At 49.4% G+C, this 22,280-nt stretch overlaps 2 protein-coding genes across 2 annotated transcripts; one reads left to right on the top strand and one right to left on the bottom strand.

The window, feature by feature from the left end:
- The first annotated feature begins 2,127 nt into the window (after nt 1-2,127).
- On the top strand, nt 2,128-4,506 carry LOC124670005. Its single transcript, XM_047206526.1, has 5 exons — nt 2,128-2,209; nt 2,466-2,627; nt 2,912-2,955; nt 3,057-3,088; nt 4,205-4,506. Exons 1-5 carry the CDS (start codon nt 2,155-2,157, stop codon nt 4,425-4,427), a joined length of 516 nt encoding a protein of 171 aa, XP_047062482.1. The 5' UTR covers nt 2,128-2,154; the 3' UTR covers nt 4,428-4,506.
- A 3,265-nt stretch (nt 4,507-7,771) lies between these two features.
- Nucleotides 7,772-8,386, bottom strand: LOC124670993 (VQ motif-containing protein 11-like). The gene has a single exon (XM_047207445.1). It carries the CDS (start codon nt 8,384-8,386, stop codon nt 7,772-7,774), a length of 615 nt encoding a protein of 204 aa, XP_047063401.1.
- Between the last annotated feature and the right edge of the window lie 13,894 nt (nt 8,387-22,280).

The raw sequence follows: 22,280 nt of genomic DNA, 5'->3' as shown, positions 1-22,280 counted from the left end.
TTAATCCCCGCGCCAGCCACGCCTATATACGCCGGTCCGATCACCGCGAGGCGTACCCCGTGCTCCACTCTCCCTCCACTCTCCCTCTACTCCCAAGATGGCGTTCTACGACGACGACGGCGCAGCCAACAACGGCTTCCCCCGCCGGTCGCTCCACCCGTGGGAGGGGCACCTCCTCCACCGGGCGGGGTACCCCTGCCCCGCCGGACACGAGGCCTCCCGGAGGCGGCCGGCGGCTGCGTGCCGGCGGCGTTCCAATCCCGCCGCCGCCGCGGGGCCATGCCCTCGACGTCGCCATCGAGGAGGCGAGGATGACGATGACCGACGAGGAGCGCGCCGAGCCACGCCACCACCCCGACAACTACACGGCGTGGAACTCCTACTTCCTCCGGCGGTGGGAGCGGGAGCCGGCGGCCTACGACGGCCCGCCGCCTCCGCCTGCGCGCAACAACGCCGTGGGCCACCGACGGTGGTGGAGCGCGCCGGAAGGACGCCGGCGAACGTCCTCGCGCACATCGAGGGCGGCAACTTCCCGGTGCTCACGATGCCCCCTCCATCGGCATCGAGGGCGTCGGCGAGCCGCCGTCGGGGAAGCGTCTGGCAGCCACGGCGCATGGCTGCCAGCTCGTCGTCTTCCGGATCAGCGTCAAGGTCATCCTTGGCGCCGGTGAAGAGGAGGAGGCGACGTCGCCTTCGACGCCGCTGCGCGTCAAGAAGGAGCCGGCGTCTCCGCCGACGACCGTAGGGCGCAGCAGCGGCGCCCTCGTCATCCGCGAACAGCCTTCCGCGCCGCGAGCGGCCGGAAGAAGACGAAGAAAGAGGCCGCCGCAAGCCGGCTCGCCGAGGAGGAGGCGAAGCGCGCGGAGGACGCCGCGATGGCGGAGGCGATCGCCGGTCGCTACACGACATGGAGGAGGAGAAGCGCGCGGACGACGCCGCGCCGGACTCGGGCCGAGCGCGACCGGGAGCGCGAGGAGGCGGAGCGCCGGCGGCGGCCGCCGGACCCGGCCGCCGCACGCCAACTCGCCGCCCGCGCCGGTCCAACCGCCAACGACGATGTCGCGCGGTACCGCCGTCCTCGCGACACCTCCATCCGGCGTCGCTGTCCCCGTCGTCGACCTCGAGTCCTCCGACGACGACCGGTACAAGCCTTCCCCGAGGTGGGGAGACGCCGCCGTGGCGAGCAGCAGCCAGGGCCGCGCGGCCGAAGGCCAACGACGACGGCTCCGACGACGACGGCGGCGACTACACGGTGTTCTACCGCCATTTCGGCATGTAGAGCGCCGTGTTTTAAATTAGCGTTTGAATTCCCCTAGCCGAATTCGAAATATAGTCGAATTCGGCCTCTATGTATGAACTCCGCCCGTAATATAATAAATATCATTAAATTTAGTCTATATTCACCCGTTTTTAGCCGTAGTTTGTCAAGTTTCCGTTTTTTAAATTCGCATCGTCGACTTCGCTTGGGCACGCGGCTGGGAAATTACTACTCCCCACGCCAAATCTTCCTCCAATCCGGACGAAAATTTCGCCGGATTTGGGCGTGGGGAGCGCCAACGAGTGGGGATGCTCTAACCGGCGCTCGTCGTGAACAGGATGAAGAAACCGAGCAAAGCGAGCGAAAATTGGGCCAGGCCCATGTCCCTCGAGGTATGCGGTGCGGGCTAATAGCGCTGCATTGAGCGGCATATATGCGAGTTCGGTGCTTTCCCGACCACACCCGACGCCTCTCTGTCTCTCCCGACGAATTCCAATCGGCGAAAAGCCCAAGCCCTAACAATGGCACTAACCATGGCGTCGTCTCTCCGGTGGTGCCCTGCCGTCGCGGCAACCCGCGGAAACTTACGCAGGCGCGCCGATACGCTCCGCGCTGGCCTACCGCTACCGGTAGGCCACAAACTAAACAGTGGAACCGGCTTCAAGCTCTCCTGCGCTCCCCCTACAAACTGGAGCTGCGCCCACGACCTGGACTCTGATTCAGAAACCATGCCGCCTTTGCCGTGGTGGGGGGATGAGCTGCTGGATGAAGATGCCGATTTCTTGCTCCTTGCGGATTTGTTCCCAGTTGGGCAGGGGAGGAAAGAGCTGGATGCTATATGGCACGCCCTCGTCGCCGGCCCCCTCGAATCGATCGTGCTCACGGTGCGTGAGATCATGGCCGCCGGCAACTTGTTCCGTTGCCGCAGCTTCCATGCCGGCACCCTCTCCGGTAAGAGAAGAAATTGACATAAATGCAGCCATTATTTCTTTGGCTCAATTTCAGTTTGCAATCCTGTTTGCACACTTCTCTGTTCTACTTCGGTTTGCGATCCTGCATAGGGGGTGTGTGGGTTGGGCGATTTTAGTAGACACTGTTAGGTCGTGTACTCGTGTTTATATGGATTATGCAATACCAGTGTGGTGTGCTACCTGAACCCAGTGATACAAAGATGACTTACTCAAGATGTTGTCTTTCATGAATTCAGGTGCTTTATTGGTCGTTGCTGGTTTCTGCCAACTATGCAAATTGTCACCTACCCTTTTCATGGATATTGTTCTTGGATATATATTCTACAAGTTAAGTATCTTATCAGGGAAGCTGCAAAGGAGTGGCAGGGCATTCGACATATGTGCACGAATACAGCTAGGTGAGTTTTCTAAAGAATTTGGACATTGGAACTGTACTGCAGAGGATCCCCCTGTAATACATTACCATGTAGATGGATAAAATACATGGTTCTACCTTTGTTTTTTGTTTTTTTTTAGACTTCGCCTACTGGCATTTATTCAATCGGCGACATTTATTCTAGCTGAACAACCTCAGCCAGAAAACAAGGGATACAGTCATAGGAGACTAACACACTATCTATTTATGCTTAGTTTCCATGCTGAGTTTTGCACATGTGCTGACATAACATGTTTTTCTCCGCAGTTCTGTTACTTATATTAGCTTTCAAGGATAACAGTGCTTTTCAGGTATGGAGTTTTTTCCACACACAAACTGGCTCCACATACTTCATGTTGATGTTTCACTAATTAACTTTATCTTTTTTGGTGGGTGGGGGCGGATGATATAGGGCTTCTACGGCTTTCTTGTGGAACAAATCTGGTCAGTATTTTAGTACAAGACTTCGATTATCTGCTATGTTTTTATCTTCTGATGCTATTTAATTAGGGATTGTTTGTTTATGAAATCCAATGGATGAATTGTCGGAACACTTTCTCCCTATTTTATAAATACTAGTTAAATGCTCATGTGATGCCATGAAAATTGTTTTTTGCTATGTTGCATGTGTTGCTCAAACACTTCTGGCATCATCGTGCATAACTTTCTGAAAAGTATTATTTTCTCAAACAATACATCATTTCAATCAAACCTAGGTCCTTCACATGTGGTGATTTCCTCGTAACTTAAGAGGCAACCCCAATGATGACAGTGAGGGCGAACGGATGACCACCAGTTCAGATCTTTATAGGAGAAAAGATAGTTAATCAATTCAATTGAAATAGAAAGAAGGGATGCGGTCATGTGAGCTGCCTAGTTTTTGTGTTAATTCTGTAGGTAACTGTGACTATATACCACTTGCTTGGATTGAAGAGCTGTGGGTGGTATATAGTAACTTAGTTTATGCTAGGTGGCCATACACTTTGAACACCATGCAGGGCCACTTTGGATCTAAGAATTAGAAAATGTAAGAAGATGAAAAGCACAAATCCACCCAAATTCTTTTGGAAATCCTAGAATCGAAAGAGGGTCATAGAGCACAAGCTGTTGTTTTTGGGCATGAACTAGGTGTATTCACCTGATCATTATACGAGGCTGCTTTTTTTTAGATGAATTTACATGATCAATATTTTTTTTGCTGAGTCCCAGTTATCTTAGTTAGTTTGGTCACTATTAAATATTAATACCAGGTAAATAACTGTTGTGGATACTGATTTTGGCAGTGTGTGTGTAGGGACTAGTGGGGTTTCACTCCTTGAACAACAAGGAAATGTGCAAATTCCCCTGAGAAGTTGTAAACTCTGGAACCTCCCATTCAAAATAAAGCCTGGAACAATAATGAATAATCTGGAAATTTGAGCAATATAATTCCATGTTCAACAAAGGGTTGATCTACCCGTAGAGTAGAATATTTTGTTTCTCTTATACTGATGTCTTGAAAGCTTGTCTATGCAATCACAAGTTCTTTTCATAACTAAAGAACTTATATGTTGATCTTAGGTGGCTTAATGTTTATCTGTATTCAACGATGGCCTATGATGGAGTCGTCGGTGTGAAGCATACCAGAGGGTACTGGCTTGGGATTTACAGATTACTGCGAGTGAAAGGTGGTCTGATGAAGGTATTGAGGGGTACCTTTCATGATCTAATTGAGAAAGCTAGCGTACCAAGACATCCGAATGCTCGGAAGAAACACAAAGTACCATCAAGAAGACGCAAATAGAGTGGACACCTCTTGGCTGCCGGCGGTGGTGTGTTAGAATCGTTTGATGTACAAATTGGTGCGCCTCTAGTGGGATTGCTTTGCATGCTTGTGGGTTGGACCTCTGCTTTGTTGGTGAACTGAATGTGTAGTGCTGTGGCTGTACCATGAAGAAAATAACCTGGTCTGCTTTGGCAGTTTGTTTGTCCATGTTCTTATGTGAAGTAGCGAGTTGGACATTTTGATTGTGTTTCCACACAACAGATTTACATGCACCCGTGAGCCGAATTGAATTTCCCATTGTACAATCTTGTTTGTGTTGGACTTTGCTTTGTTTCATTTTGGCAACTTAGGGCGTTGCAGTTGCATCGCCAAGAGAAGAAACTTTCTAATACTTGTTGTTACTTGTAAGATGCAAACTCAACCTGCGCCCTCTCGCTCTATGTAGCGATCTGTTGTGTGCGTCATCGTCTTCATCCGCAGGGCTAGAGAGGGCGCAAGTTGAACTCTTTTTTTTTTTTTGCAGATCAGCGTTTCGGTTCTGCTCAGTACATATGATCCCTTCATTTTAAATGCATATACAAAATGTATTCAAAGAATTCAAAAAAAAATATGCCGAGTGGACATCTTCACCACCTATGTGCACACCAAGTTGTTTCACGTAAAAACGTCTTGTGTGGTCAACGTGAAAAAATACAAAATTTAGTGCTCAAATAATGGTACGCACGAGATTTCTTTTTTTTGTGTTTGTACACATAGCACAAAATTGTCGGATTTTCCTGAAATTTTCTTGTGCACATAGAATGTGGATATATAAATGGTAAATATTTTTAGAATTTTTCACATTTTAAAATATTTTTTTTATGAAGGGAGCATATGCACGCAAAACCAAAAGTGCATTTCCTCTACATCTGGTCTTTTTCTCAGGGATGATAACCAAACCCAAGCAAAACAAGACAGAGCAAAGTAACGCAAGAAATTGACACCGTTTAGTTAACCGTCAAACGCTGCAGTCCATTCCTAATGAAACTGGTATTTGGGAATAGTGTTAGTGCTGAACAAAACGGTACTACTACGTATAGGAGCAGTACAATCTCCCGGTCAAACACATCGTGTAATTTCACGACACCCAAACATTCTGGTGGGATCTCCTCTGATGTGGTTGGTGCTTTAATTCGCACTTTTCATTTGTCAAGGTGCCCAATACGGTTCTTGGGATGCCTTTCCGGCGACGAGCGAACACCTCTTCCCTGAGTTTTACAGTTAAGCCGTTGCAGATCGCGCAGCGCTGAAGAGAAGAGCATGCACAGATGGGTATCAACTCGAGGCAACGGGATCGTTCTACTATTGGTACAGTAATTGCACACAAAATCGGGCAGCATGCAAGGCAATAGAACTCTGAATTTAAAAGGAGATTTTATTTAGAAAATAATTGGGGCAGACAGTTTCCACCCCTCTCCGGTGGTGGCAAGCCCGGTGGTTCCCTTTCCTTCGCCTACTACATTGGCGCGCAAAGGGGGAACCTCGACAATTCATCTCCGAGCCATGTAGATAGGTAAGGATAAGGGTTTTGTGGCGGCAATGATTGCACTCTAGTGAATAAGCTTTACCTTACCTCAAGGTCCATCCCAGCCTCGTTGAGGATTATGGTGGTTCCTATCCCTGGCATCCCTCTAGCACAATGAGAATAGGTCATATGTTTACAATTGCGCCTTATCGGCCGATGATTGGTTTTTCTTCTCGAGGTTTGATCCCGTCTCGGTATATCGCTCCTTCCACCACGAAGGCGAAGCAATGCAGGTATAGCTTAGCCGAAGGGAGTTGTTCCTAGCTCGGAGCTGTGACATCAGATATGGATTGAGGCTTCAAGCTGCTCTTGCAATGGCTTATTTTCCGTGACGCTGGTCTAGGTGGCGGGTTTGTGTTGGCGACGTGTATAAATAATATGTCCGTAGGACAAATGTACAAAATCCTCTTTCCGGGCTGATACAGTTGCAACTTGCAAGCACCATCTTGCTCGACAGATTAAGGAAACGTAAATCTACTTTATCTAAGGAAAATCGCAGTAGCATCTTTGTTTCAGAAATTCAGAACTAAATTAAGCGAATTTCTATCCGTTGGGGAGAGAATTCACAAAGGATGCCGCAAAACCCACCTAGAATACTATTTTACTTTCTTTGCCCACATATGTGAATTCCAAAATAACACATGGACGATGCATAACTTATAGATATACTTAACAATGCAAATTTGTTCAAAAAGAAAAACAACATATGTACTCGATTCAAAAAATGCAGCTTGCAGCTCATTTTCGCTTAGTTAGAATTTGAAAAAAAAGTACAAGTTATCAATTTCACTAAACAAAACTTTTATCTTTTGAAAATGGAAGACGATTTACAAAAATCTCAAAATAGTTCCATACAGACCCTGGTCTCGACCCACCACACGCATCCGATTCATAAGTACAAGCGTGTGTAGTCCAGTCGCAGTACGAACGGCATGGCGCCCGTGACCTCTACTAGTCGTGTAGGCACACAATGACACAAAATATATTCCTTCATATTTTGGTGGGCCCTCACATGCCAGTCACAACAAGATACGTACAGATGCTGTTGCTCTCCACGGGGGATCGGTGACGAATAACCTGTTGACGTCCGCATCCGATCCCTATCCAACTTTTGACACCAAGATCATTTCCAGGAAGATAATGTTCCAAACTTGCGCGGGAACTCGCGTTGAAGGTTCATGTGTACCTTTCGGGCAATCTATGATGCTTCTTCTCTACTTTCTTCGTACGTTTAATGAAGTTGACTCCATGACATGTGTTTCCTTCTTCCATGTAGATAATGCAGTTCATGTTGGTAGAACTCTTCAATAAGTAGCTTTGACCACGTGTTCATAATATGAACTTCATATGTTAGCTACTGAACATATGTCAGATTCACCCGTTTTGCTGCTTTGTGATCCGCGTACTCAGGTTTCATATTCAGTTTTGTTGTGTTTCGGAGGCCTAAAATTTATTGGCATGCAACAAAATAGAATGATCATCATCATGCACCATGCACGGAAGATCCCGTGCACATGAGAATGTCATTTCTCGTTAGCTAGTAATGTAATACTTGTGTTTAAAGAAAGAATATTATGACTTGCTCTAGTGGACTATTAGAAGCTAAAGAGAAGAGAAATGCAGAACAAAGAGTCAAGCAACGAAATTACACATAATTAATCAAGAAGTAACACTAGTGATGGATCATCTAATGCGAATTAGCTAGGTGGTACAGAGGATTAAACGTAGCATATCGTGGGGATTAATGGAGGTTGACTGGCTAGCTAGAGATGTAAGTAACGGCTAATTAAGAGCTAAGCTAGGCGAAGGAGGAGCTCCGTGGGGAGTGGACGGGGAACAGCGGCAGCAGCTTGGGCCTCTCGGAGTCGCCTCCGGCGACCGCGGAGCTCCTGGGCGAGGAGTGCAGATAGAAGGCCTTGGAGGCGATGGCCTTCTCCTCCCTCTCCTCCTCCTCCTTGCTTATGACCACCCCGCATGAGCACGACGAGTGCGGCGATGGTGACGGCGAAGAGGCGGAGGAGGAGGCCGCCAGGGCGTGGGCGTAGTCCATGGTCGACACCGGCGAGTACTGCATGATGCCGTGGTGGTGGTGGTGGTGGTTGTGATGATGAGGGTGGTAGTAGAACGACTGCGGCCGCGCGAGCTCCAGCCTGGCCGGCGCCGCGCGCCGCCTCTCCTGCAGCTTCGGCCGCCTCAAAGGCAGCGGCACCGCCGGGAAGATAGTGCCAGAAACCTGCTGCTTCTCGACCGACGCCGCCGGTGCTCCCCCAGGCGCGCCAGTGAGCCTCTGCACGAGCGCGCGGAAGGTCGCCGGGTCGGCCTGCACGAACGTCGTGTTCGGGTCCGCGCATCCCGCCGCCGCCGCTGCACCGCCCCTCGGCGTCGTCGGAGGGCGAGACGAGGACGACGACATGGACACGAGAGGTGGCTACCTAAAGACGAAGCAGCGTGAATGGCGAGGCGGCGTGCAGCACATGCGAGTGTGGAATGGAATGGAGAATACTAGCTTCGATCTCTCGGCCGCTGGCTGGGCGCGCGGCCTTTTAAGGGACAGAAAGAAAGGCTGCATTAAAGCGTGTAGGGATGCATCGATCCGTCGCTCGTAGGACGAGGGTCTTTTCTTGCTTTGTTTCTGCGACCTCCGTCTCTTTATTGCCGTGCATGCATGTACATTGTACGTGCGTACATGTCACGACGACGGGCGACTGCTCACGGCTTGCCGTCCATCCATCCTTTGGATGCAGCCCCGCGCGCCAGGGTTTGTACATGTTCACGCATGTGCGTGCTGCAGCATGATGCATCTTTTCTCCTGGTCCTCTCACGCAGCACTGGTCCATGAGGCGTGCACATAGCTTGCTAGCTACTGCCTACGTACGAGTGCGAGCATCACACGATACGGCGAACGGTCCGGTCTTATGAACATGGATGCGTCCCTTCTTCTTCTTCTCCTCTCGTTGGGAATTAATGAATTATCACACGCGCTCAAAAAATACACAACGAAATAAGTTGTAAATTTCAACACAAGTATTGCACTAACTCCGTGGACCGGTTGCTCAATCACGGAAAGAAACATATGTATCAAATATGTATGGATATATGGAGAAACGGATTCTGCTCCAAGGAAGAAAGTCCTCTTACGGCGTGCTTTTAACTATGTCTTCAAACTCTTGGTGATTTTTCAGCAGTGACACTCGTTGTGTAGACATCAGGATCAAGAGTGACTGGATGACATGATACAATACTTGCTTGAGGTGGCACGCCGTCTCTCCGCTTCGCCCAGTCGTTGAGCTCCATCCACCCTTCCCATGGGGCGTTTCAGTTTTTCTTTTAGTTTGGGCTTGTTTGTGTTGTTACCTCGAGGGATTATTTTCTTTCTCTCTTTATGACTTTATCTTAAACTATGTGTGGTTGTGGTTACATTATTTATAAAGCTGGGTGAAAGCCTTGTTTCGAGGAGGGTGCATGTTCTCAGCACAAAGGTAGTACAAGTACTAGTTGATATCCTGCCTCCGCTCATGCACATAGGTGCAACAACAAGCATCGACATAGAGGGACACCAATTTGTTTTACTAGGAAAACTTCTCATTTTGATAGGGGAAAATCACGGGCCGAATTCACCCAAATCTTCTTCCGCTATTATTATATAGGGATACAACTTGTTTCTTGCTAGACGACATTATAGGGTTGCATACATCAAGATACATACAGATCCTAGACACAAACAACAAGATTTGGGGGTTGGGGCACATGAGCCAGAGATTAGAGTAAGGATGGCAATTTTATTGATGGATCTGGGTATGCACAAGTATCCGGCCCAATGGGCACGAGTACGGAAAATTATGCCCACAGATTTCATAGGGCGGTATCTGATAACTCATGGGGCAGACATGGGGAGGTTTTGCCCTATGGATATCCAATAGATATCCGACTGACATGTGGTCCCACATGTCAGCGAGACATGGGATTTCACCTAGTCCTAGATGACCCTACCTTGAGACCAAACTCAGTTAGTCTAACACGTAACCACCGATTACCACTTTTTTCATGGCCTCCCCTGTGACTCCCTTGCACGTTGTGAGGGAGTGCTTGGCCGGCGGCCCTCCCTTCTGCCTCTCCGGCATTTTGGCTCTCCTCTGAGAAGTTGACGCACTGGTAGGAGTGGGCTTGCTCCCATCCCGTCGCCCTTCCTCCTCCTCATATTTATTGCCTACAAATTATTGCTGAAAATGCTATGAAAATATTGTCGAAATGCTGCTAAAATGTTGGTGTTATGCTCAAATATGTTATGTTCATGCACATAGTGCGTAAACACATGGATATCCGGATATCCAGTGGATTTGGATTTGGAGGGACATCCATGTCCATGGATACTTTAATGGACGGGGCAGAGCGAGGCTGATGGATTTGGGCATGGATCTGGTTTTAGTATATCCGTCTAAACCCGTTCCATTGCCATCCTTGGATTAGAGCAACTTCACCAAGGATGGTAGAACCTTAGTTTGAAGGACAAGCAAGCCTCGACTTCATAACCTTGTCATGTGTATGATTTGAGCTTTTTCTCCAACCCCCTCTCCTTCCTTTCTCTAATCTTTTTCTTCTCCTTTCTTAATAAGGCCAAGTTGGGGTTTTTTTTTTGTTTTGTGAATAGGACACTGGCATTAAAAGAAACACCGAACAGTACAAAGCAGCTCAAGAAAAACGAAAATTACAACGAGATCCTTGAGAAGCCCTTCATCTTCAACCTCTAGCTTGTGATAGCTGAATGGGAGGCTTATTATCTCCCTTTGGTAATGTGCAACGTTTAGAAAAACCCTGAATCATAATCCCAATAGATAGTGAGGTCTTCCTGAAAGGATTTTAATTGCATCCGGCTCAGAGCCCACGTGACGATACCCAACCCTTCTCTTCTCATGAGACTCCACCGGTCAACCCTTCTGGTGTTGTACGTGTGCATGCACTTGATCAGACGACGCACGCCGACGGAGAGAGGCCGGTGCAGTTTGTGGCCGACCGGCCAGCTATGTACCACGGTGTACATGCATGCATGCTTGCGCGAGCGAGGCATATGCAGCGCCGTACGTATAGTACGTTTGCTCAGCGACCAGTTGCTTAGCTTAACCGCTCCGCCGTTCTGAGCTCGTACAGCTAGCACTGTACCTGAACGTACGTGCCAAGTGCAGCCGAATCCATGGCGGGTGTCTGCGCGCGTAAGATCGGCAGAAAAACTTCAGAGAGCACATTAATTATATTGGTACTTCAGTATCTGTTTGGTAATGTGTTGATGTCAATGAGTAACAAGTTAAGCAAGCGTATGATTGTTGCCATATATAGATAGCGCGTCCGTCCATGGCTCGATCACCGCACACATAACCCATCGCTGACACTGATCAATGCAAATTAACGAGCTGAGCTGATTAACGTGTACACGCAAAGCAAAGGCTCCCACCGGATCCTCGGCTCGACGCGTTCTATCTTCGAAATATACATCAGTTCATCGACGTTGACGCTGTGACGGGGCGCGTGCAGGGGATCCGGGGGGACGGGCCAGGGCTTTGCGTGACGGAAACAAGAAGCTATAGCTGCCTGGAGCCCTGGACACGGCTTGCTTTCGCCGCGGATCAGCTGCGCCGCGTGCCGGTGTCCGGCGGCCTGACGCCGGTGACCACCGTGCCACGCGGAGCGCGACCTCCTGGCCGGCGTCCCTGTCGCGTGTTCCGTGGAATCGTGAGCTGAGCTGGTGCGTGCATGGGATCGAGCTGACCTGTCAGGACGGATGGACACCTACGATGCTGCGCAGCTCTACGTAAGTTGACGCGGCCGGGGACCCGCGAGGTCCAGTTGTCACGTAACGTCGTTGGATCGATCACGGGGGGACGTCGACTTGTCGGGGCCGGGCATGCATGCAGCCGATGTGTCGATCCACCATGCAAAGCACCCGGTCAACCAACAACTAGCCTCGACCTCTTGCTCCCGATGATTTCAAAATCTCAACTGTTCTTTTTAAAAAAAAAAATTGTAGTACTAATAATGATGTTTCAAAATGTTTCTCACGCCTAAGTCACTCTAGACATACATGATTACTAGTACATTTGCCCGTGCGTTGCCACGGATTACATTTTAGAATTTTATCAAAGAAAGTCAGTTTTTCCTTAACTTTTTAGATATAACGACTTCAACGGCAAAAGAGATATAAGATGTTGAGTCCAGCTTACAAGGTACAACTGTACACATACACACGACAAGGGCCACTCGAGGGTACGACAAACGGAAACACGAATAGCCGACACGAGTATTACATTCTATGATGAGGTTGAGGAAGCGCAGGGCGAGATATGTTGTCGGACCGGTGCTCAGCCAAGCTTGGGCGGACCAACAACCACCACAACTGACGAGACAACACCACAGTCGTAGACGCCACCATTGGTCGGCCACGACCAGGAATCGACCAACATAGCTCACAGAACGGCGAGGAACACCAAGGGAGAGCCCAACGAGAAACACCGCACGTGCAGAACACGAAGAAAGCTTTGCCGATGAGAGCAAAACTGAGGAGAACCTCCGCCACCCAAACACCGGAGAGCCGCATGGCGTGATAACTCCAAGGTGGCATCTTCAAGAGCATCATGACATAAAAGCGCCGCTACCACCAGATCCGAGGATTTTGGGGTTTCACCCGGAGTACGCAGAGAGACCGGGCACCGCCACATCGACGCCTTCAAGAAAGGAACGACGTTTGTAGACGCCACCATCGTGCCCAAAGGGCAATGGTTTCCCCGGCGAAAGCACTCGGCCGTCCACACAGGGTAGCGGCTGACACCAAAGCAGCAGCCGTACCACCACCACACCAAAAAAAAATCGTCGGCACCCCGCCGTCCACATAATCAAGGAAACGAGCCAGCACCGGAAACCCTTGGCACGCCCACCAACCAACAAGGCTCCAACCGCCTTGGGGACCAGGCACATCACGCCAACGAACCGAGACAAACCGGAGGTCACCACCGATAGAAGAGGTGCCAGAGCTGAGATCCCCTTCCAGATCGACATCCAGCAGCCCCCATGGTTGCCTTTGACGAAGATTTGGGGCAGAGGAAGATGGGCACGAAGGGTCGGGGCCTCTGCCCTGGCCCGAGCTCGCGGCGGCCATCGGCCGCTCTGCCCGCCCCGGCCATAATCCCAGCTCGGTGCTACACGCGCCCCTGCGCCGGAGAAGAGCCGACCTGCCTTGGATAGATCGGAGCGCCCGCCAGCGTCGCCCCCCGTCGCGAGCAAGCCCTGCACACGAAGCCACCACACCGCCGCCAGGCAGCAGCGCCGCCGCGCCCTCCGACCAGCACGTCGTCCCCGATGACCGAGTCGGCCCGCGCCACACCGCCGCTAGAGGAGGAAGGAGGGTCCCCGCCGCCTACGCCCCAAGGCTTTGCCCGGCGGCGGCAAGGGAGGGGAAGGTGGAAGGACCGGCGGCGCGCAGCTAGGATTTCGCCTTGCTACTCGCGGGAGCAGGCAAGACGAAACGTTCTTTTCGTTAACTTACGGTGTCGTAGAGAAGAATAATAGTGTTTAGTATTCAATGTAAATACATATTTTGGATCAGTGGATTTTTTTTCTATATATTCTAGGTAACGGGTGTCTCCAATCATGTTGTGCTCGAATGTATTAGTCTGAGGTACATTTTGTCTTAGATTTTATGTGTTTTGATACGGAGTATTAGACTTGCTTATCACAAAATATTTCATAAAGGATTCTTTCACAAAATCATGGTATTCTCTATGTTAAAAAAAATCATGTAATCCCTAATATTTAGTTCCACAAAAGAACTCTACTTAATAAATACAATACAGGAGAACGATCTTATGTTCGAGAATGTATTGTACAGTAGAAAAAAAAAAAAGAAGTCCATATAACCCCCACAAGTATTGGAGTTGGGACGATAGACCCCCTTAACTTCAAACTAGCACACTTAAGCCCCACAAGTTTATAAAACCGGGCAATTGACCCCCCCAGTTGGTTTGTAGGCTGGTTTTGGTGATGTGTCACTCTATTATTCACCCAACCTGGCAGTGGGTTGCTAAAAGAGAATTAGTTAACAGGCGGGAGGCCTAATCACGGCGCTCCCGCGCGTGCACTCAGCAGCCAACCATTACCAAGCAGTCAAGCACGCACGGGGTGTGCGGCAGCAAGCGCACCACCTCCGTCATGTCGGGCACATCCTGCGAGCTGTGGAGGCCGGCGACGAGGCACAACTCCATGGCAGGATCTTGTTGCAGCAGCCCCGTGAGGCACCACTGCACGCTCTGATGCGCCTAGGAGTCGATCCCCATGGCCACAATCGACCACGTTGAACAAAAGCTTAGCAGCGAGTTGTGTTGATGCGTGGGTTCAGCTAGCTAACTTGATCCATCAACGTGTGTCAGTGTGTGCTTGCTTAGCTTACGCACAGATCATACCAGATAGCCAGATAGCAAGTACCCAGAATTTGGTACGTGCGCGTGTTGCTCCCGACGAAAAGCACTGCTTGTATCAATCGACTTCGGCAAGCCAGCTCTTGTCGAGAACGCACTTCAGCAAGCCAGCTCTTGTCGAGAACGCACTTCAGCGAGATCGCATCGGCTATCAGGACTTACAACAAAGGATCGAGAGGCAGAGGTAATTGACATAGAACTACAGCATAACCGACGGCCCCTCTATATACCTCCTCGAGTCGGCACTGTACCTGCCGCTGTTGCTACTGGTTTGCCGGCCAGCGGCGGCACCCTCGGTGACAGCCCGGGGAGAGAGTTGGCACAAAACCACTGTCCATGTCAGCAAAACCGGTCTACAAAACATCTACCAGGGGATGAGGGGGTCAATTGACCGGTTTTGTAAACTTGTGGGTATTAAGAGTGCTAGTTTAAAGTTAAGGGGGTCTAGTGTCCCAACACCAATACTTGTGGGGGTTATATAGACTTCTTTCGCAAAAAAAATAATAAGACGAGAGAGCACATATTCTATCACAGGCAAGAGACAAAGTAAATTAACTCACGGTACAGTATAATCCGCGCGGCATGGCGTATTGTTGTCTTCTGCGTTCCATTCAGAGGAGAGAGGAGCAACCCCATTCCGGTTGCAGGCATGTCCCTCTGGAGATGGCGAGTGGATTTCGGCGAAGGAGCAGCGGCCGCCGCCTGGGTCCGGTACAACATCAGATTCAGAACATCCCCCAATTTCTCTCTAGCCGGTGGTGATTTCTCGGGTCACCGTATTCGGATATTCCCCATTCTCTTTCTCTTCGGGATCTGGATCTTAATTAGGCCAGCCAGTTTAGATCAACATCACCAGAAATCCCTCTATTCATGCAGGCAACCCCTCCTTTAATTCATATGCGCAGGCAGCAGACTTCAGCCAATCAATCGAAGAACTTCTTGTTGATTCACCTTGCTGATATTCCAAGCAAATTCGTACGTATATAAACAGGATGGAATCATCCTAAGAAAATGATGTGGGACTATTTAAGAATAATAATTCGTTTGGTTGTTGCTTTTCTAAATACCAATAGAGAAGCCCACCAAATGGCAGACCTCGTTCGGTTGCTGCTTTTCTAAATAGAGAAGCCCACCAAATGGCAGGCCCAAGAGAAATGTCGATGTCCAGGGGGTGAGTGCGACGCCCGCGCGTTGGCAGGAAACGGAAGTATATTTTTCTACTGGACGAAACGTTTTCTACACAGAGCGGTGGCATTTTCTGTAATATTATCTGGAGATTAGGGGTAATTAAAAAACGGACGAAAATTTTGGGGAGAAACCTTACTTCCTTTATCTATACCTAATAATCTATATCTATACCTAATAATAAAGGAGCTAAGGTTTCTGCCAAAAAGTTTCGTCAACGCTTTTTCTTGGACCGTTTTGCCCTCCCACCAATTTACATAATACTGCAATATGCCACCGCATGTCTAAAAAACGGTTCGGCGTATGAAAACAGGCAACCTCTGTCTTGTCCCGCCTTGTCATGGGCCTTCGTCCGTTCGTTTCGGCTTTGCGCGGCCCAGCCAGGTCTTAGATGGAAACAGGTGTATCGTGTCTGGTAGACTCCTAGAGGGCACCGACGAGACCCAGAGGTAGGACACAAATACGATCTATTGGATCTGGCCACGCACGGGAGGAGGTCACCCGTTCAAACGTAGAATCCCTGAGCTGTTTTGCCACATTCGGAAGGTCACCTGTTCACCCAAGTCCAGGAAGAAAAGGAAAACGTAGAGTCCTTGCCCGTTTTGAATCCCCGTGATCCATCTATAAATAACGATCAAACGAAGCCTGGCCGTCATGATCGGGAAGCTGAACAGGTCCTGCGCGCGGATCGAGAGCATCGTCGGCCTGATTCGAATCGCTATAGGGCCGGCATGATCTACCGCTGCACCGCTAGGGGAAGATGATGCAGTCATGCTACTGGCGCTGGCGGCAGACTCCCGCGTGGCTGGATGCCGTCTCCGTGCTCGGACGCCACGGAGCTTCGACTAGATCTTGCCGGCACATCACAATCCCGCGGAATCCGTCATACGTCCTTGATCCGCTCGGACCGTCGCAAGGAGACGGGGATCAGCCGATCGGTCGACGGAGAGCTAGCTAACCCACCGCACCCTGCACATGGTGATGCTCTCGCAGCCCATGGCGGCCGGCTCGTCACGGAGGGCCACGATGCGGCTGCTTGAGAAGGGTTACGAGCGGGAGGGGAAAGAAGCAGACCACGGGAGCATCGTGCCGACAGTCGTCTTCAGTCACCGGATCACGCGAGATTGGAAACAGCCGGGCGCTCTCTTCTCTCTGAGCTCCAGCCTTCAGCTTTACCCCAGCCCCCATTGGATCTGCAGCCCGTCCAAAGTGGGCCAGGCCGTTCGCTGGAGGACGTAAGGTGTACAAGCCGAGGACGAAATAGTAGAGCTGCTCTAGGCCTTAGACGAACCGAGGGAGCGTTCGAGGATTGTGGTGGTGTCCAAGATGATCCGAGTACATCAGGGATAGGAAGAGCAAGAGGAAGTACTCGATCTGCTTCTCCGTCAAAAGCTGGGTGATCCTACACGTCGCCTTCTTGCGTTTCAGAGGACACAAGTCTTGACGCACCGGTTACCATATTGCTTCTAAATAATGTCTCTCAAGAAGACATGTTGACGGAGTAGATGAATTATTCAGCTCAGCGAAAGCGGACACAACATCAGTAAACACGAACCCAAAGCACCACGGTGTCAAGGCGTGGATACACAGTCGCATGTGTGTACATGGGTATTCGTAACTTCATATGTACTTATGAGAGCAATCAAGAAGCAACCGTGCAAGTCTAACACGCATCTCCAAAGGTCGTACACCCATGGCCGGATGAAAAATAGATTTTAATTTCAGATTGGCATGTACGCAGCTTGTTATTTAAAGAAGGTAGATATTTTGATTCAGTTACATGGAGACACTTATTGTCTTTTTTGTTTTTTTTATGCAGATGCTTAAGTTCAGCAAGAGCTCGTACCGTACTTTTTTTTCCCTTAGATTGCAAGAAAATGATATTATTGGAGCGAAATAGGACTATTTTGTGTGGTACCAAGACCCAATATTGGTATTTATCTTTGGCTGCGTTTAGAAAAGTACAAAATTATACCATGGAAGAAGAAAATTTTCTTTTTTGTAGACTTAATTAGTTTGTAATCGTTAAAGATAGCTCATGTATATCTACAATGTACTACTTATTAATGCTATAAATATATGTGGTATTGATTATAAAAAAAAGACCCAATAGTTTCTTCTGTTATACGACCAAGTTTTCCTTTTAATCCATTAAATTTACATCATTTATTTGGAAGAACATGGATTAATGCAACTTTCTTTGATTTAGGAACATGGCTTTGATCAAGTGTTACTACTACAATTATTCTACGAATTTCTCAATACTACAATAAAACAAACCGTAATGTTTCATTTTAATTTATAAATATATGTGCAACAATTTACTTATATATGATCATTTTAGTTCGTAAAAAGAACAAATGTGTGTGGTTTAATTTGAAATAAGCATGATTCTAATTCAATAAAAAAATATTGTACGTGGTTAATTTAAAATAAACCCGGTGCAACGCACGGGCACTTTTGCTAGTAATAATAATAATAATAAAGGGAGAAGCGTTTCCTTGGTTCGGTCCGTTTCGTCCCTCAGCGCTGCAGTGTATTTTTTTCGTCCGTCCGCCCCGCACGATGATGTCCTGATTCTGATCAGTTCGGCAACCACCGTATAGGAGTAGGAATCCAACCCATGTCCGGATGAAAACCACCGTATAGGAGTAGAAATCCAACCTAAGTCTGGATGGTTCTCCAAATTCCAATACAGACGATTCCCTTATAATCCAGAGAACAGACGCATCGATCAAAGATCATGAACGCTGGGCCTTTTTCTCGGCGTCTCCTCGAACAGATCGCTGCCGCCGTCTCCTCAATCAAATCGCCGCGTCGGCGGTGAGATGCCCCAGAAAACCGCACTCGGGGCGGCCGTCCTCGCCGCATCTACTCAGCAGGACGTGCCGGCAGTGATATGCCCCAGGAGATCAGCCTCGCGGTGTCACTCCTCTTTGGCGAGAAGGTGCATTCTCGATTTCTCGCCGCCAGCATCGATCTCCCATGTCCAGGAGAGAAATTCTCTTACGTTGACTGTGTAGCCATGTAGGGATCGGCGAGCTGACCACGGAGGTGCCGATGTCCGACTACGTCGTGGATGTCAAGTATAAGATGATCAATGACATGGATGACGCGCCGCAACATAATGGAGGCACGACACTGCCGGGAAGACAGAGCGTTCCTAGCCGCCAAGATGAAGTCCCCATCGGGGCATCATCCTCTTCAAGTCTACCATCAAGAAGGAAGACGTGGCCCTGATCAGGCTCGACTTTACGCCAGCAGCTGGCCGACGGCTGCGTCAATCCTGAGAGTACGTCGTCAGGCTTGATTGCGCTTCGAGCAAAGCTTAAAGGCGCTCGTGTTTCTCTACCAAGAGAGCGACAGCCGGACTGCCGGAGTGTCGCTAAGGGGAACCGACGTGCAGGAGATGTGGAGGCCGATGAGATGGTGCTCGGGCGCGGCCGAACCACGCTCGCTTTCACAGGCTGCTCACCGGAACTGATGGAGGCCCGTGCCGGATGCTCCCTGGCCAAACCGTGCTGGTGGCTAGATGCATCGACTTGCCTAGCTTTCTTACTCAAAAGCTTCTGTGCAAAAAGATGGAAGGTTTACGAAGCTCGAAAACTGCTCTCAACGTGAAAATTCCAGAAGCTATTCTACAGATATTGGTTGTCATGATGACAACAATGATTGATTGCCTAATATGTCGTATGGATGTACTTTGACAATGGGCATACGAATCAAGATGCTTTGGTCGGAACAACGCGTGCCTGTTCCCCAGGGAAACTTTAATTTTATCCAGACTACGTGGCTAACAAGCTTGGGTCAGCATCTTCAACAATAGAGCATGCAACAGGAGCTCAAATGTGAAATTATAATTCTTAAGTGTGATGTATGCATGGAGCTATGCTGAAAGGATATGCTTAAATTACTAATCAAGTTGATTCACAGAATGAAACATTGAAGTATTGGATCCTTCCTGGGATAAAGCATTGTGGTTGAGTGATCAATTCATTTGATAGAATTCTTTAACTCGATGATTCTCGTTGTGGTGACTATGTAATATTCTTGAATTTGCTGAGACGGATAACATGATTCATGGGTTCTTTGCAAGAGATAGAACACACATAATCCGGTATGGTTAACTTATATAAGTGTTCAACTTCAAACCTATCTATACAAGTTTTACAGTGATTGGCATTTTTAATAACCATCCATCCACCCAATCTGATGGTTATAAATAGACGGAACCAAACCAACGGAACCGAAAGTGTGGGAGCGGAACCAAAATTCGTGGGACCGGAACCTTTAAACTATTTTCTGAAAATAACGGAAAAGGAATGTCCTTCTAAACGGTCGAAATATCTTATGATATGGCACGTATTCTTAAAGCCACCCGACTGAGCAACAGTGATCTCACTCATCCTCTCCAGCGGTCCTCCCGCCCGACATCCCCACCTTGAGCATCCGTCCCGCTGCCGGCTGGTGCCCAGGGCCTCATTATCGAACTGCCTAATTCACTATGTAAATTCCTGAAGAATCACAGTACAATCTGCATGTCATATGGTGGAATCCTCCCGATCAGGAGTTCGGGACACCTGAGTCTAATCAATGGAGTATATTGCCAACTCTAATCAGAACTAGTACGAATTGTGATCACTTGGAACTGCTACGTAAATTCCGGGAGAAGCATAGCAGAATCGGCATGCCGCTGCTGTTGGTGCTCCTGCTTGTTGCCTGTGGCGCCATCCCTGCAGCGGCGATGGCGCAACAGTGTTCTCTGGGTACACGTTCAAGGGGCAGGCGGAGGCCGAGGCCTTCGATCGAGGACGAGCTGCTACGACATGTGTAAATTAACGTCTCCTCCTCCGGCACTGGGCGCGGTCATGGTGATTCGCACCTTGACAGTTGACACGGCGCGCGGCGGAGCCGGCAGCGACCCGGTGCCAGTTCTCCGCGACACGCTCAGCGAGGCGTGGGCGCTGTGGGATCCGTCGCACGCCTGGCGTCCCTGTCCAACCACGAGTGGGGAGGACAGGAGGCTGAAGGTAGCGGTAGGTAGGAGGAAATCGAGGGGCGCCGGGACAGCCACACATCCCGGCGACTTTGTCCGCGACGGAGGGGAAGGGGCCGCGATGGAGGAAGGGGTGGTGGCGGCGGAAGCTGGTGGCTGCGACGGGCGCTCGCGGAAAGAAGGCCATGACGAGGACAGAGGAGACAAGGATTTCTACCAGCGCATCTATTCTGATTTGTTGAGCGCCTTTTTATTGATTTGATGAGCTGACTCGTAAAACGTCCGTTAGAATTCTTGTAGCATTATAGAAGTTCCACGGAATTTATCAGCGATTTAACCAACGATCACGAAAAATTAGATTAGATGGAACCTAAATTTAATTAGACGGAACCAAGGTTCCGTGCCAATCGCCGTAAAAGAGCTCACCTATCTAATAAATAAAGAATTTCAAATACTAATGGAACTGTTCTTTTGGGCACATGTTATCCACTATACTGTATGACTATTTTTTGCGTATGGACATACTAATTGGGCAGTTACAAGAAATTAATATAATTGCTCCTTAAGTTGACTTACTCCTATTAAAAATGAAATTTCTTGTTTCTATTGTTGTCGTGTATACCTTTTCGTCTGAAAGATTGGGCAATAAGCGGGATCATTTCACGCAAAGTATGTATAGATTGAAATTAGTGAGCAGGTATCATGCGTAGTAAGAACATTTTATTAGCGAATATTTTCAATCAGCACATAGCAACTCAATCTGTATCAATACACGGGTTAGCTATTCTAAAATATTTTGTTGGCAATTGCATTTTAGTTAAATAATATTCAGAAATCCGCTGCAACGCGCGGGCATATTTCCTTGGTTTGGTCCGTCAAAGTGCCTTTTCGTCCATCTTAAATATGTTTTCGTCCGTCATGGTGCTCGGTGCTCAGCTTGGTACGATTAGAATCCAGATCCGAGTAGCAAAAGAAACACGACCGACTCAAACAAGAATATATAATGGGCAGCGCTGAGCGTCCCCCGGGGGATCAAATTCCCGATCCCCCGGGTCGCCAGCCGTTCGATGCGGATATTAACCACCGTTCGATTGGGTCAACACTCCAGCGTGGACGCAAAAATAAAACGAAAAACCCGCACACATTGCATTACCCCAGCCCCGCATCGGCAGAAGCGATGCCCACTCCGGCAGCACGACCGCGCGCGCTGGCAGCACCACGGCCCCTCGCGTGTGGCCCTGCCGTCCTGAACTTGTAGCTTCGCCGAGCACCGCCGCCGACCTCGCCAGCAGCCAGCCTCCTTGCAGCACTACGACGGCCGGTTTGTAGCAATGGCCGCTTCTGTTTGTAGCAACGGCCGTCGCCGTTTGCCGCAACCACCGCCGCCGCCCGCCTTGCTGGCCTTCTTGCAGCACGGGCGCGCTCGGTGTGTAGCAACTGCCGCCGCCGTTTGCTGCAAGCCTGCAACCACCGCCGCCGACCTCCTTGCACCTTGCAGCACAACAGCGCTCGGTTTGTAGCAACGGCCGCCGCCGTTTGTAGCAACGGCCGCTGCCGTTTGCAGCAACCACCGCCGCCGTCCGCCGCTTGTAGCACGTCGCCGTTGTTCTCCGCTTGTAGCAATTGTCGCCGCCCTTTGTAGCGGCGGCCATCGCCAGTTGTAGGCT

Source organism: Lolium rigidum, chromosome 7 (assembly GCF_022539505.1).
Source record: "Lolium rigidum isolate FL_2022 chromosome 7, APGP_CSIRO_Lrig_0.1, whole genome shotgun sequence".
In the NCBI taxonomy this organism is placed as follows: Eukaryota; Viridiplantae; Streptophyta; class Magnoliopsida; order Poales; family Poaceae; genus Lolium; species Lolium rigidum.
The sequence above is the reverse complement of the archived record's forward strand: the minus strand, read 5'-3'. Positions and strand labels throughout refer to the sequence as shown.

Bases quoted from the DNA above. Each gene is read 5' to 3' on its own strand.
- LOC124670993 (XM_047207445.1), bottom strand. From the start codon at position 8,386: ATGTCGTCGTCCTCGTCTCGCCCTCCGACGACGCCGAGGGGCGGTGCA.
- LOC124670005 (XM_047206526.1), top strand. From the start codon at position 2,155: ATGGCCGCCGGCAACTTGTTCCGTTGCCGCAGCTTCCATGCCGGCACC. The intron at 2,628-2,911 runs GTGAGTTTTCTA...TTTTCTCCGCAG, and splicing joins ATGTGCACGAATACAGCTAG to TTCTGTTACTTATATTAGCT. The intron at 3,089-4,204 runs GTCAGTATTTTA...TGTTGATCTTAG, and splicing joins TTTCTTGTGGAACAAATCTG to GTGGCTTAATGTTTATCTGT.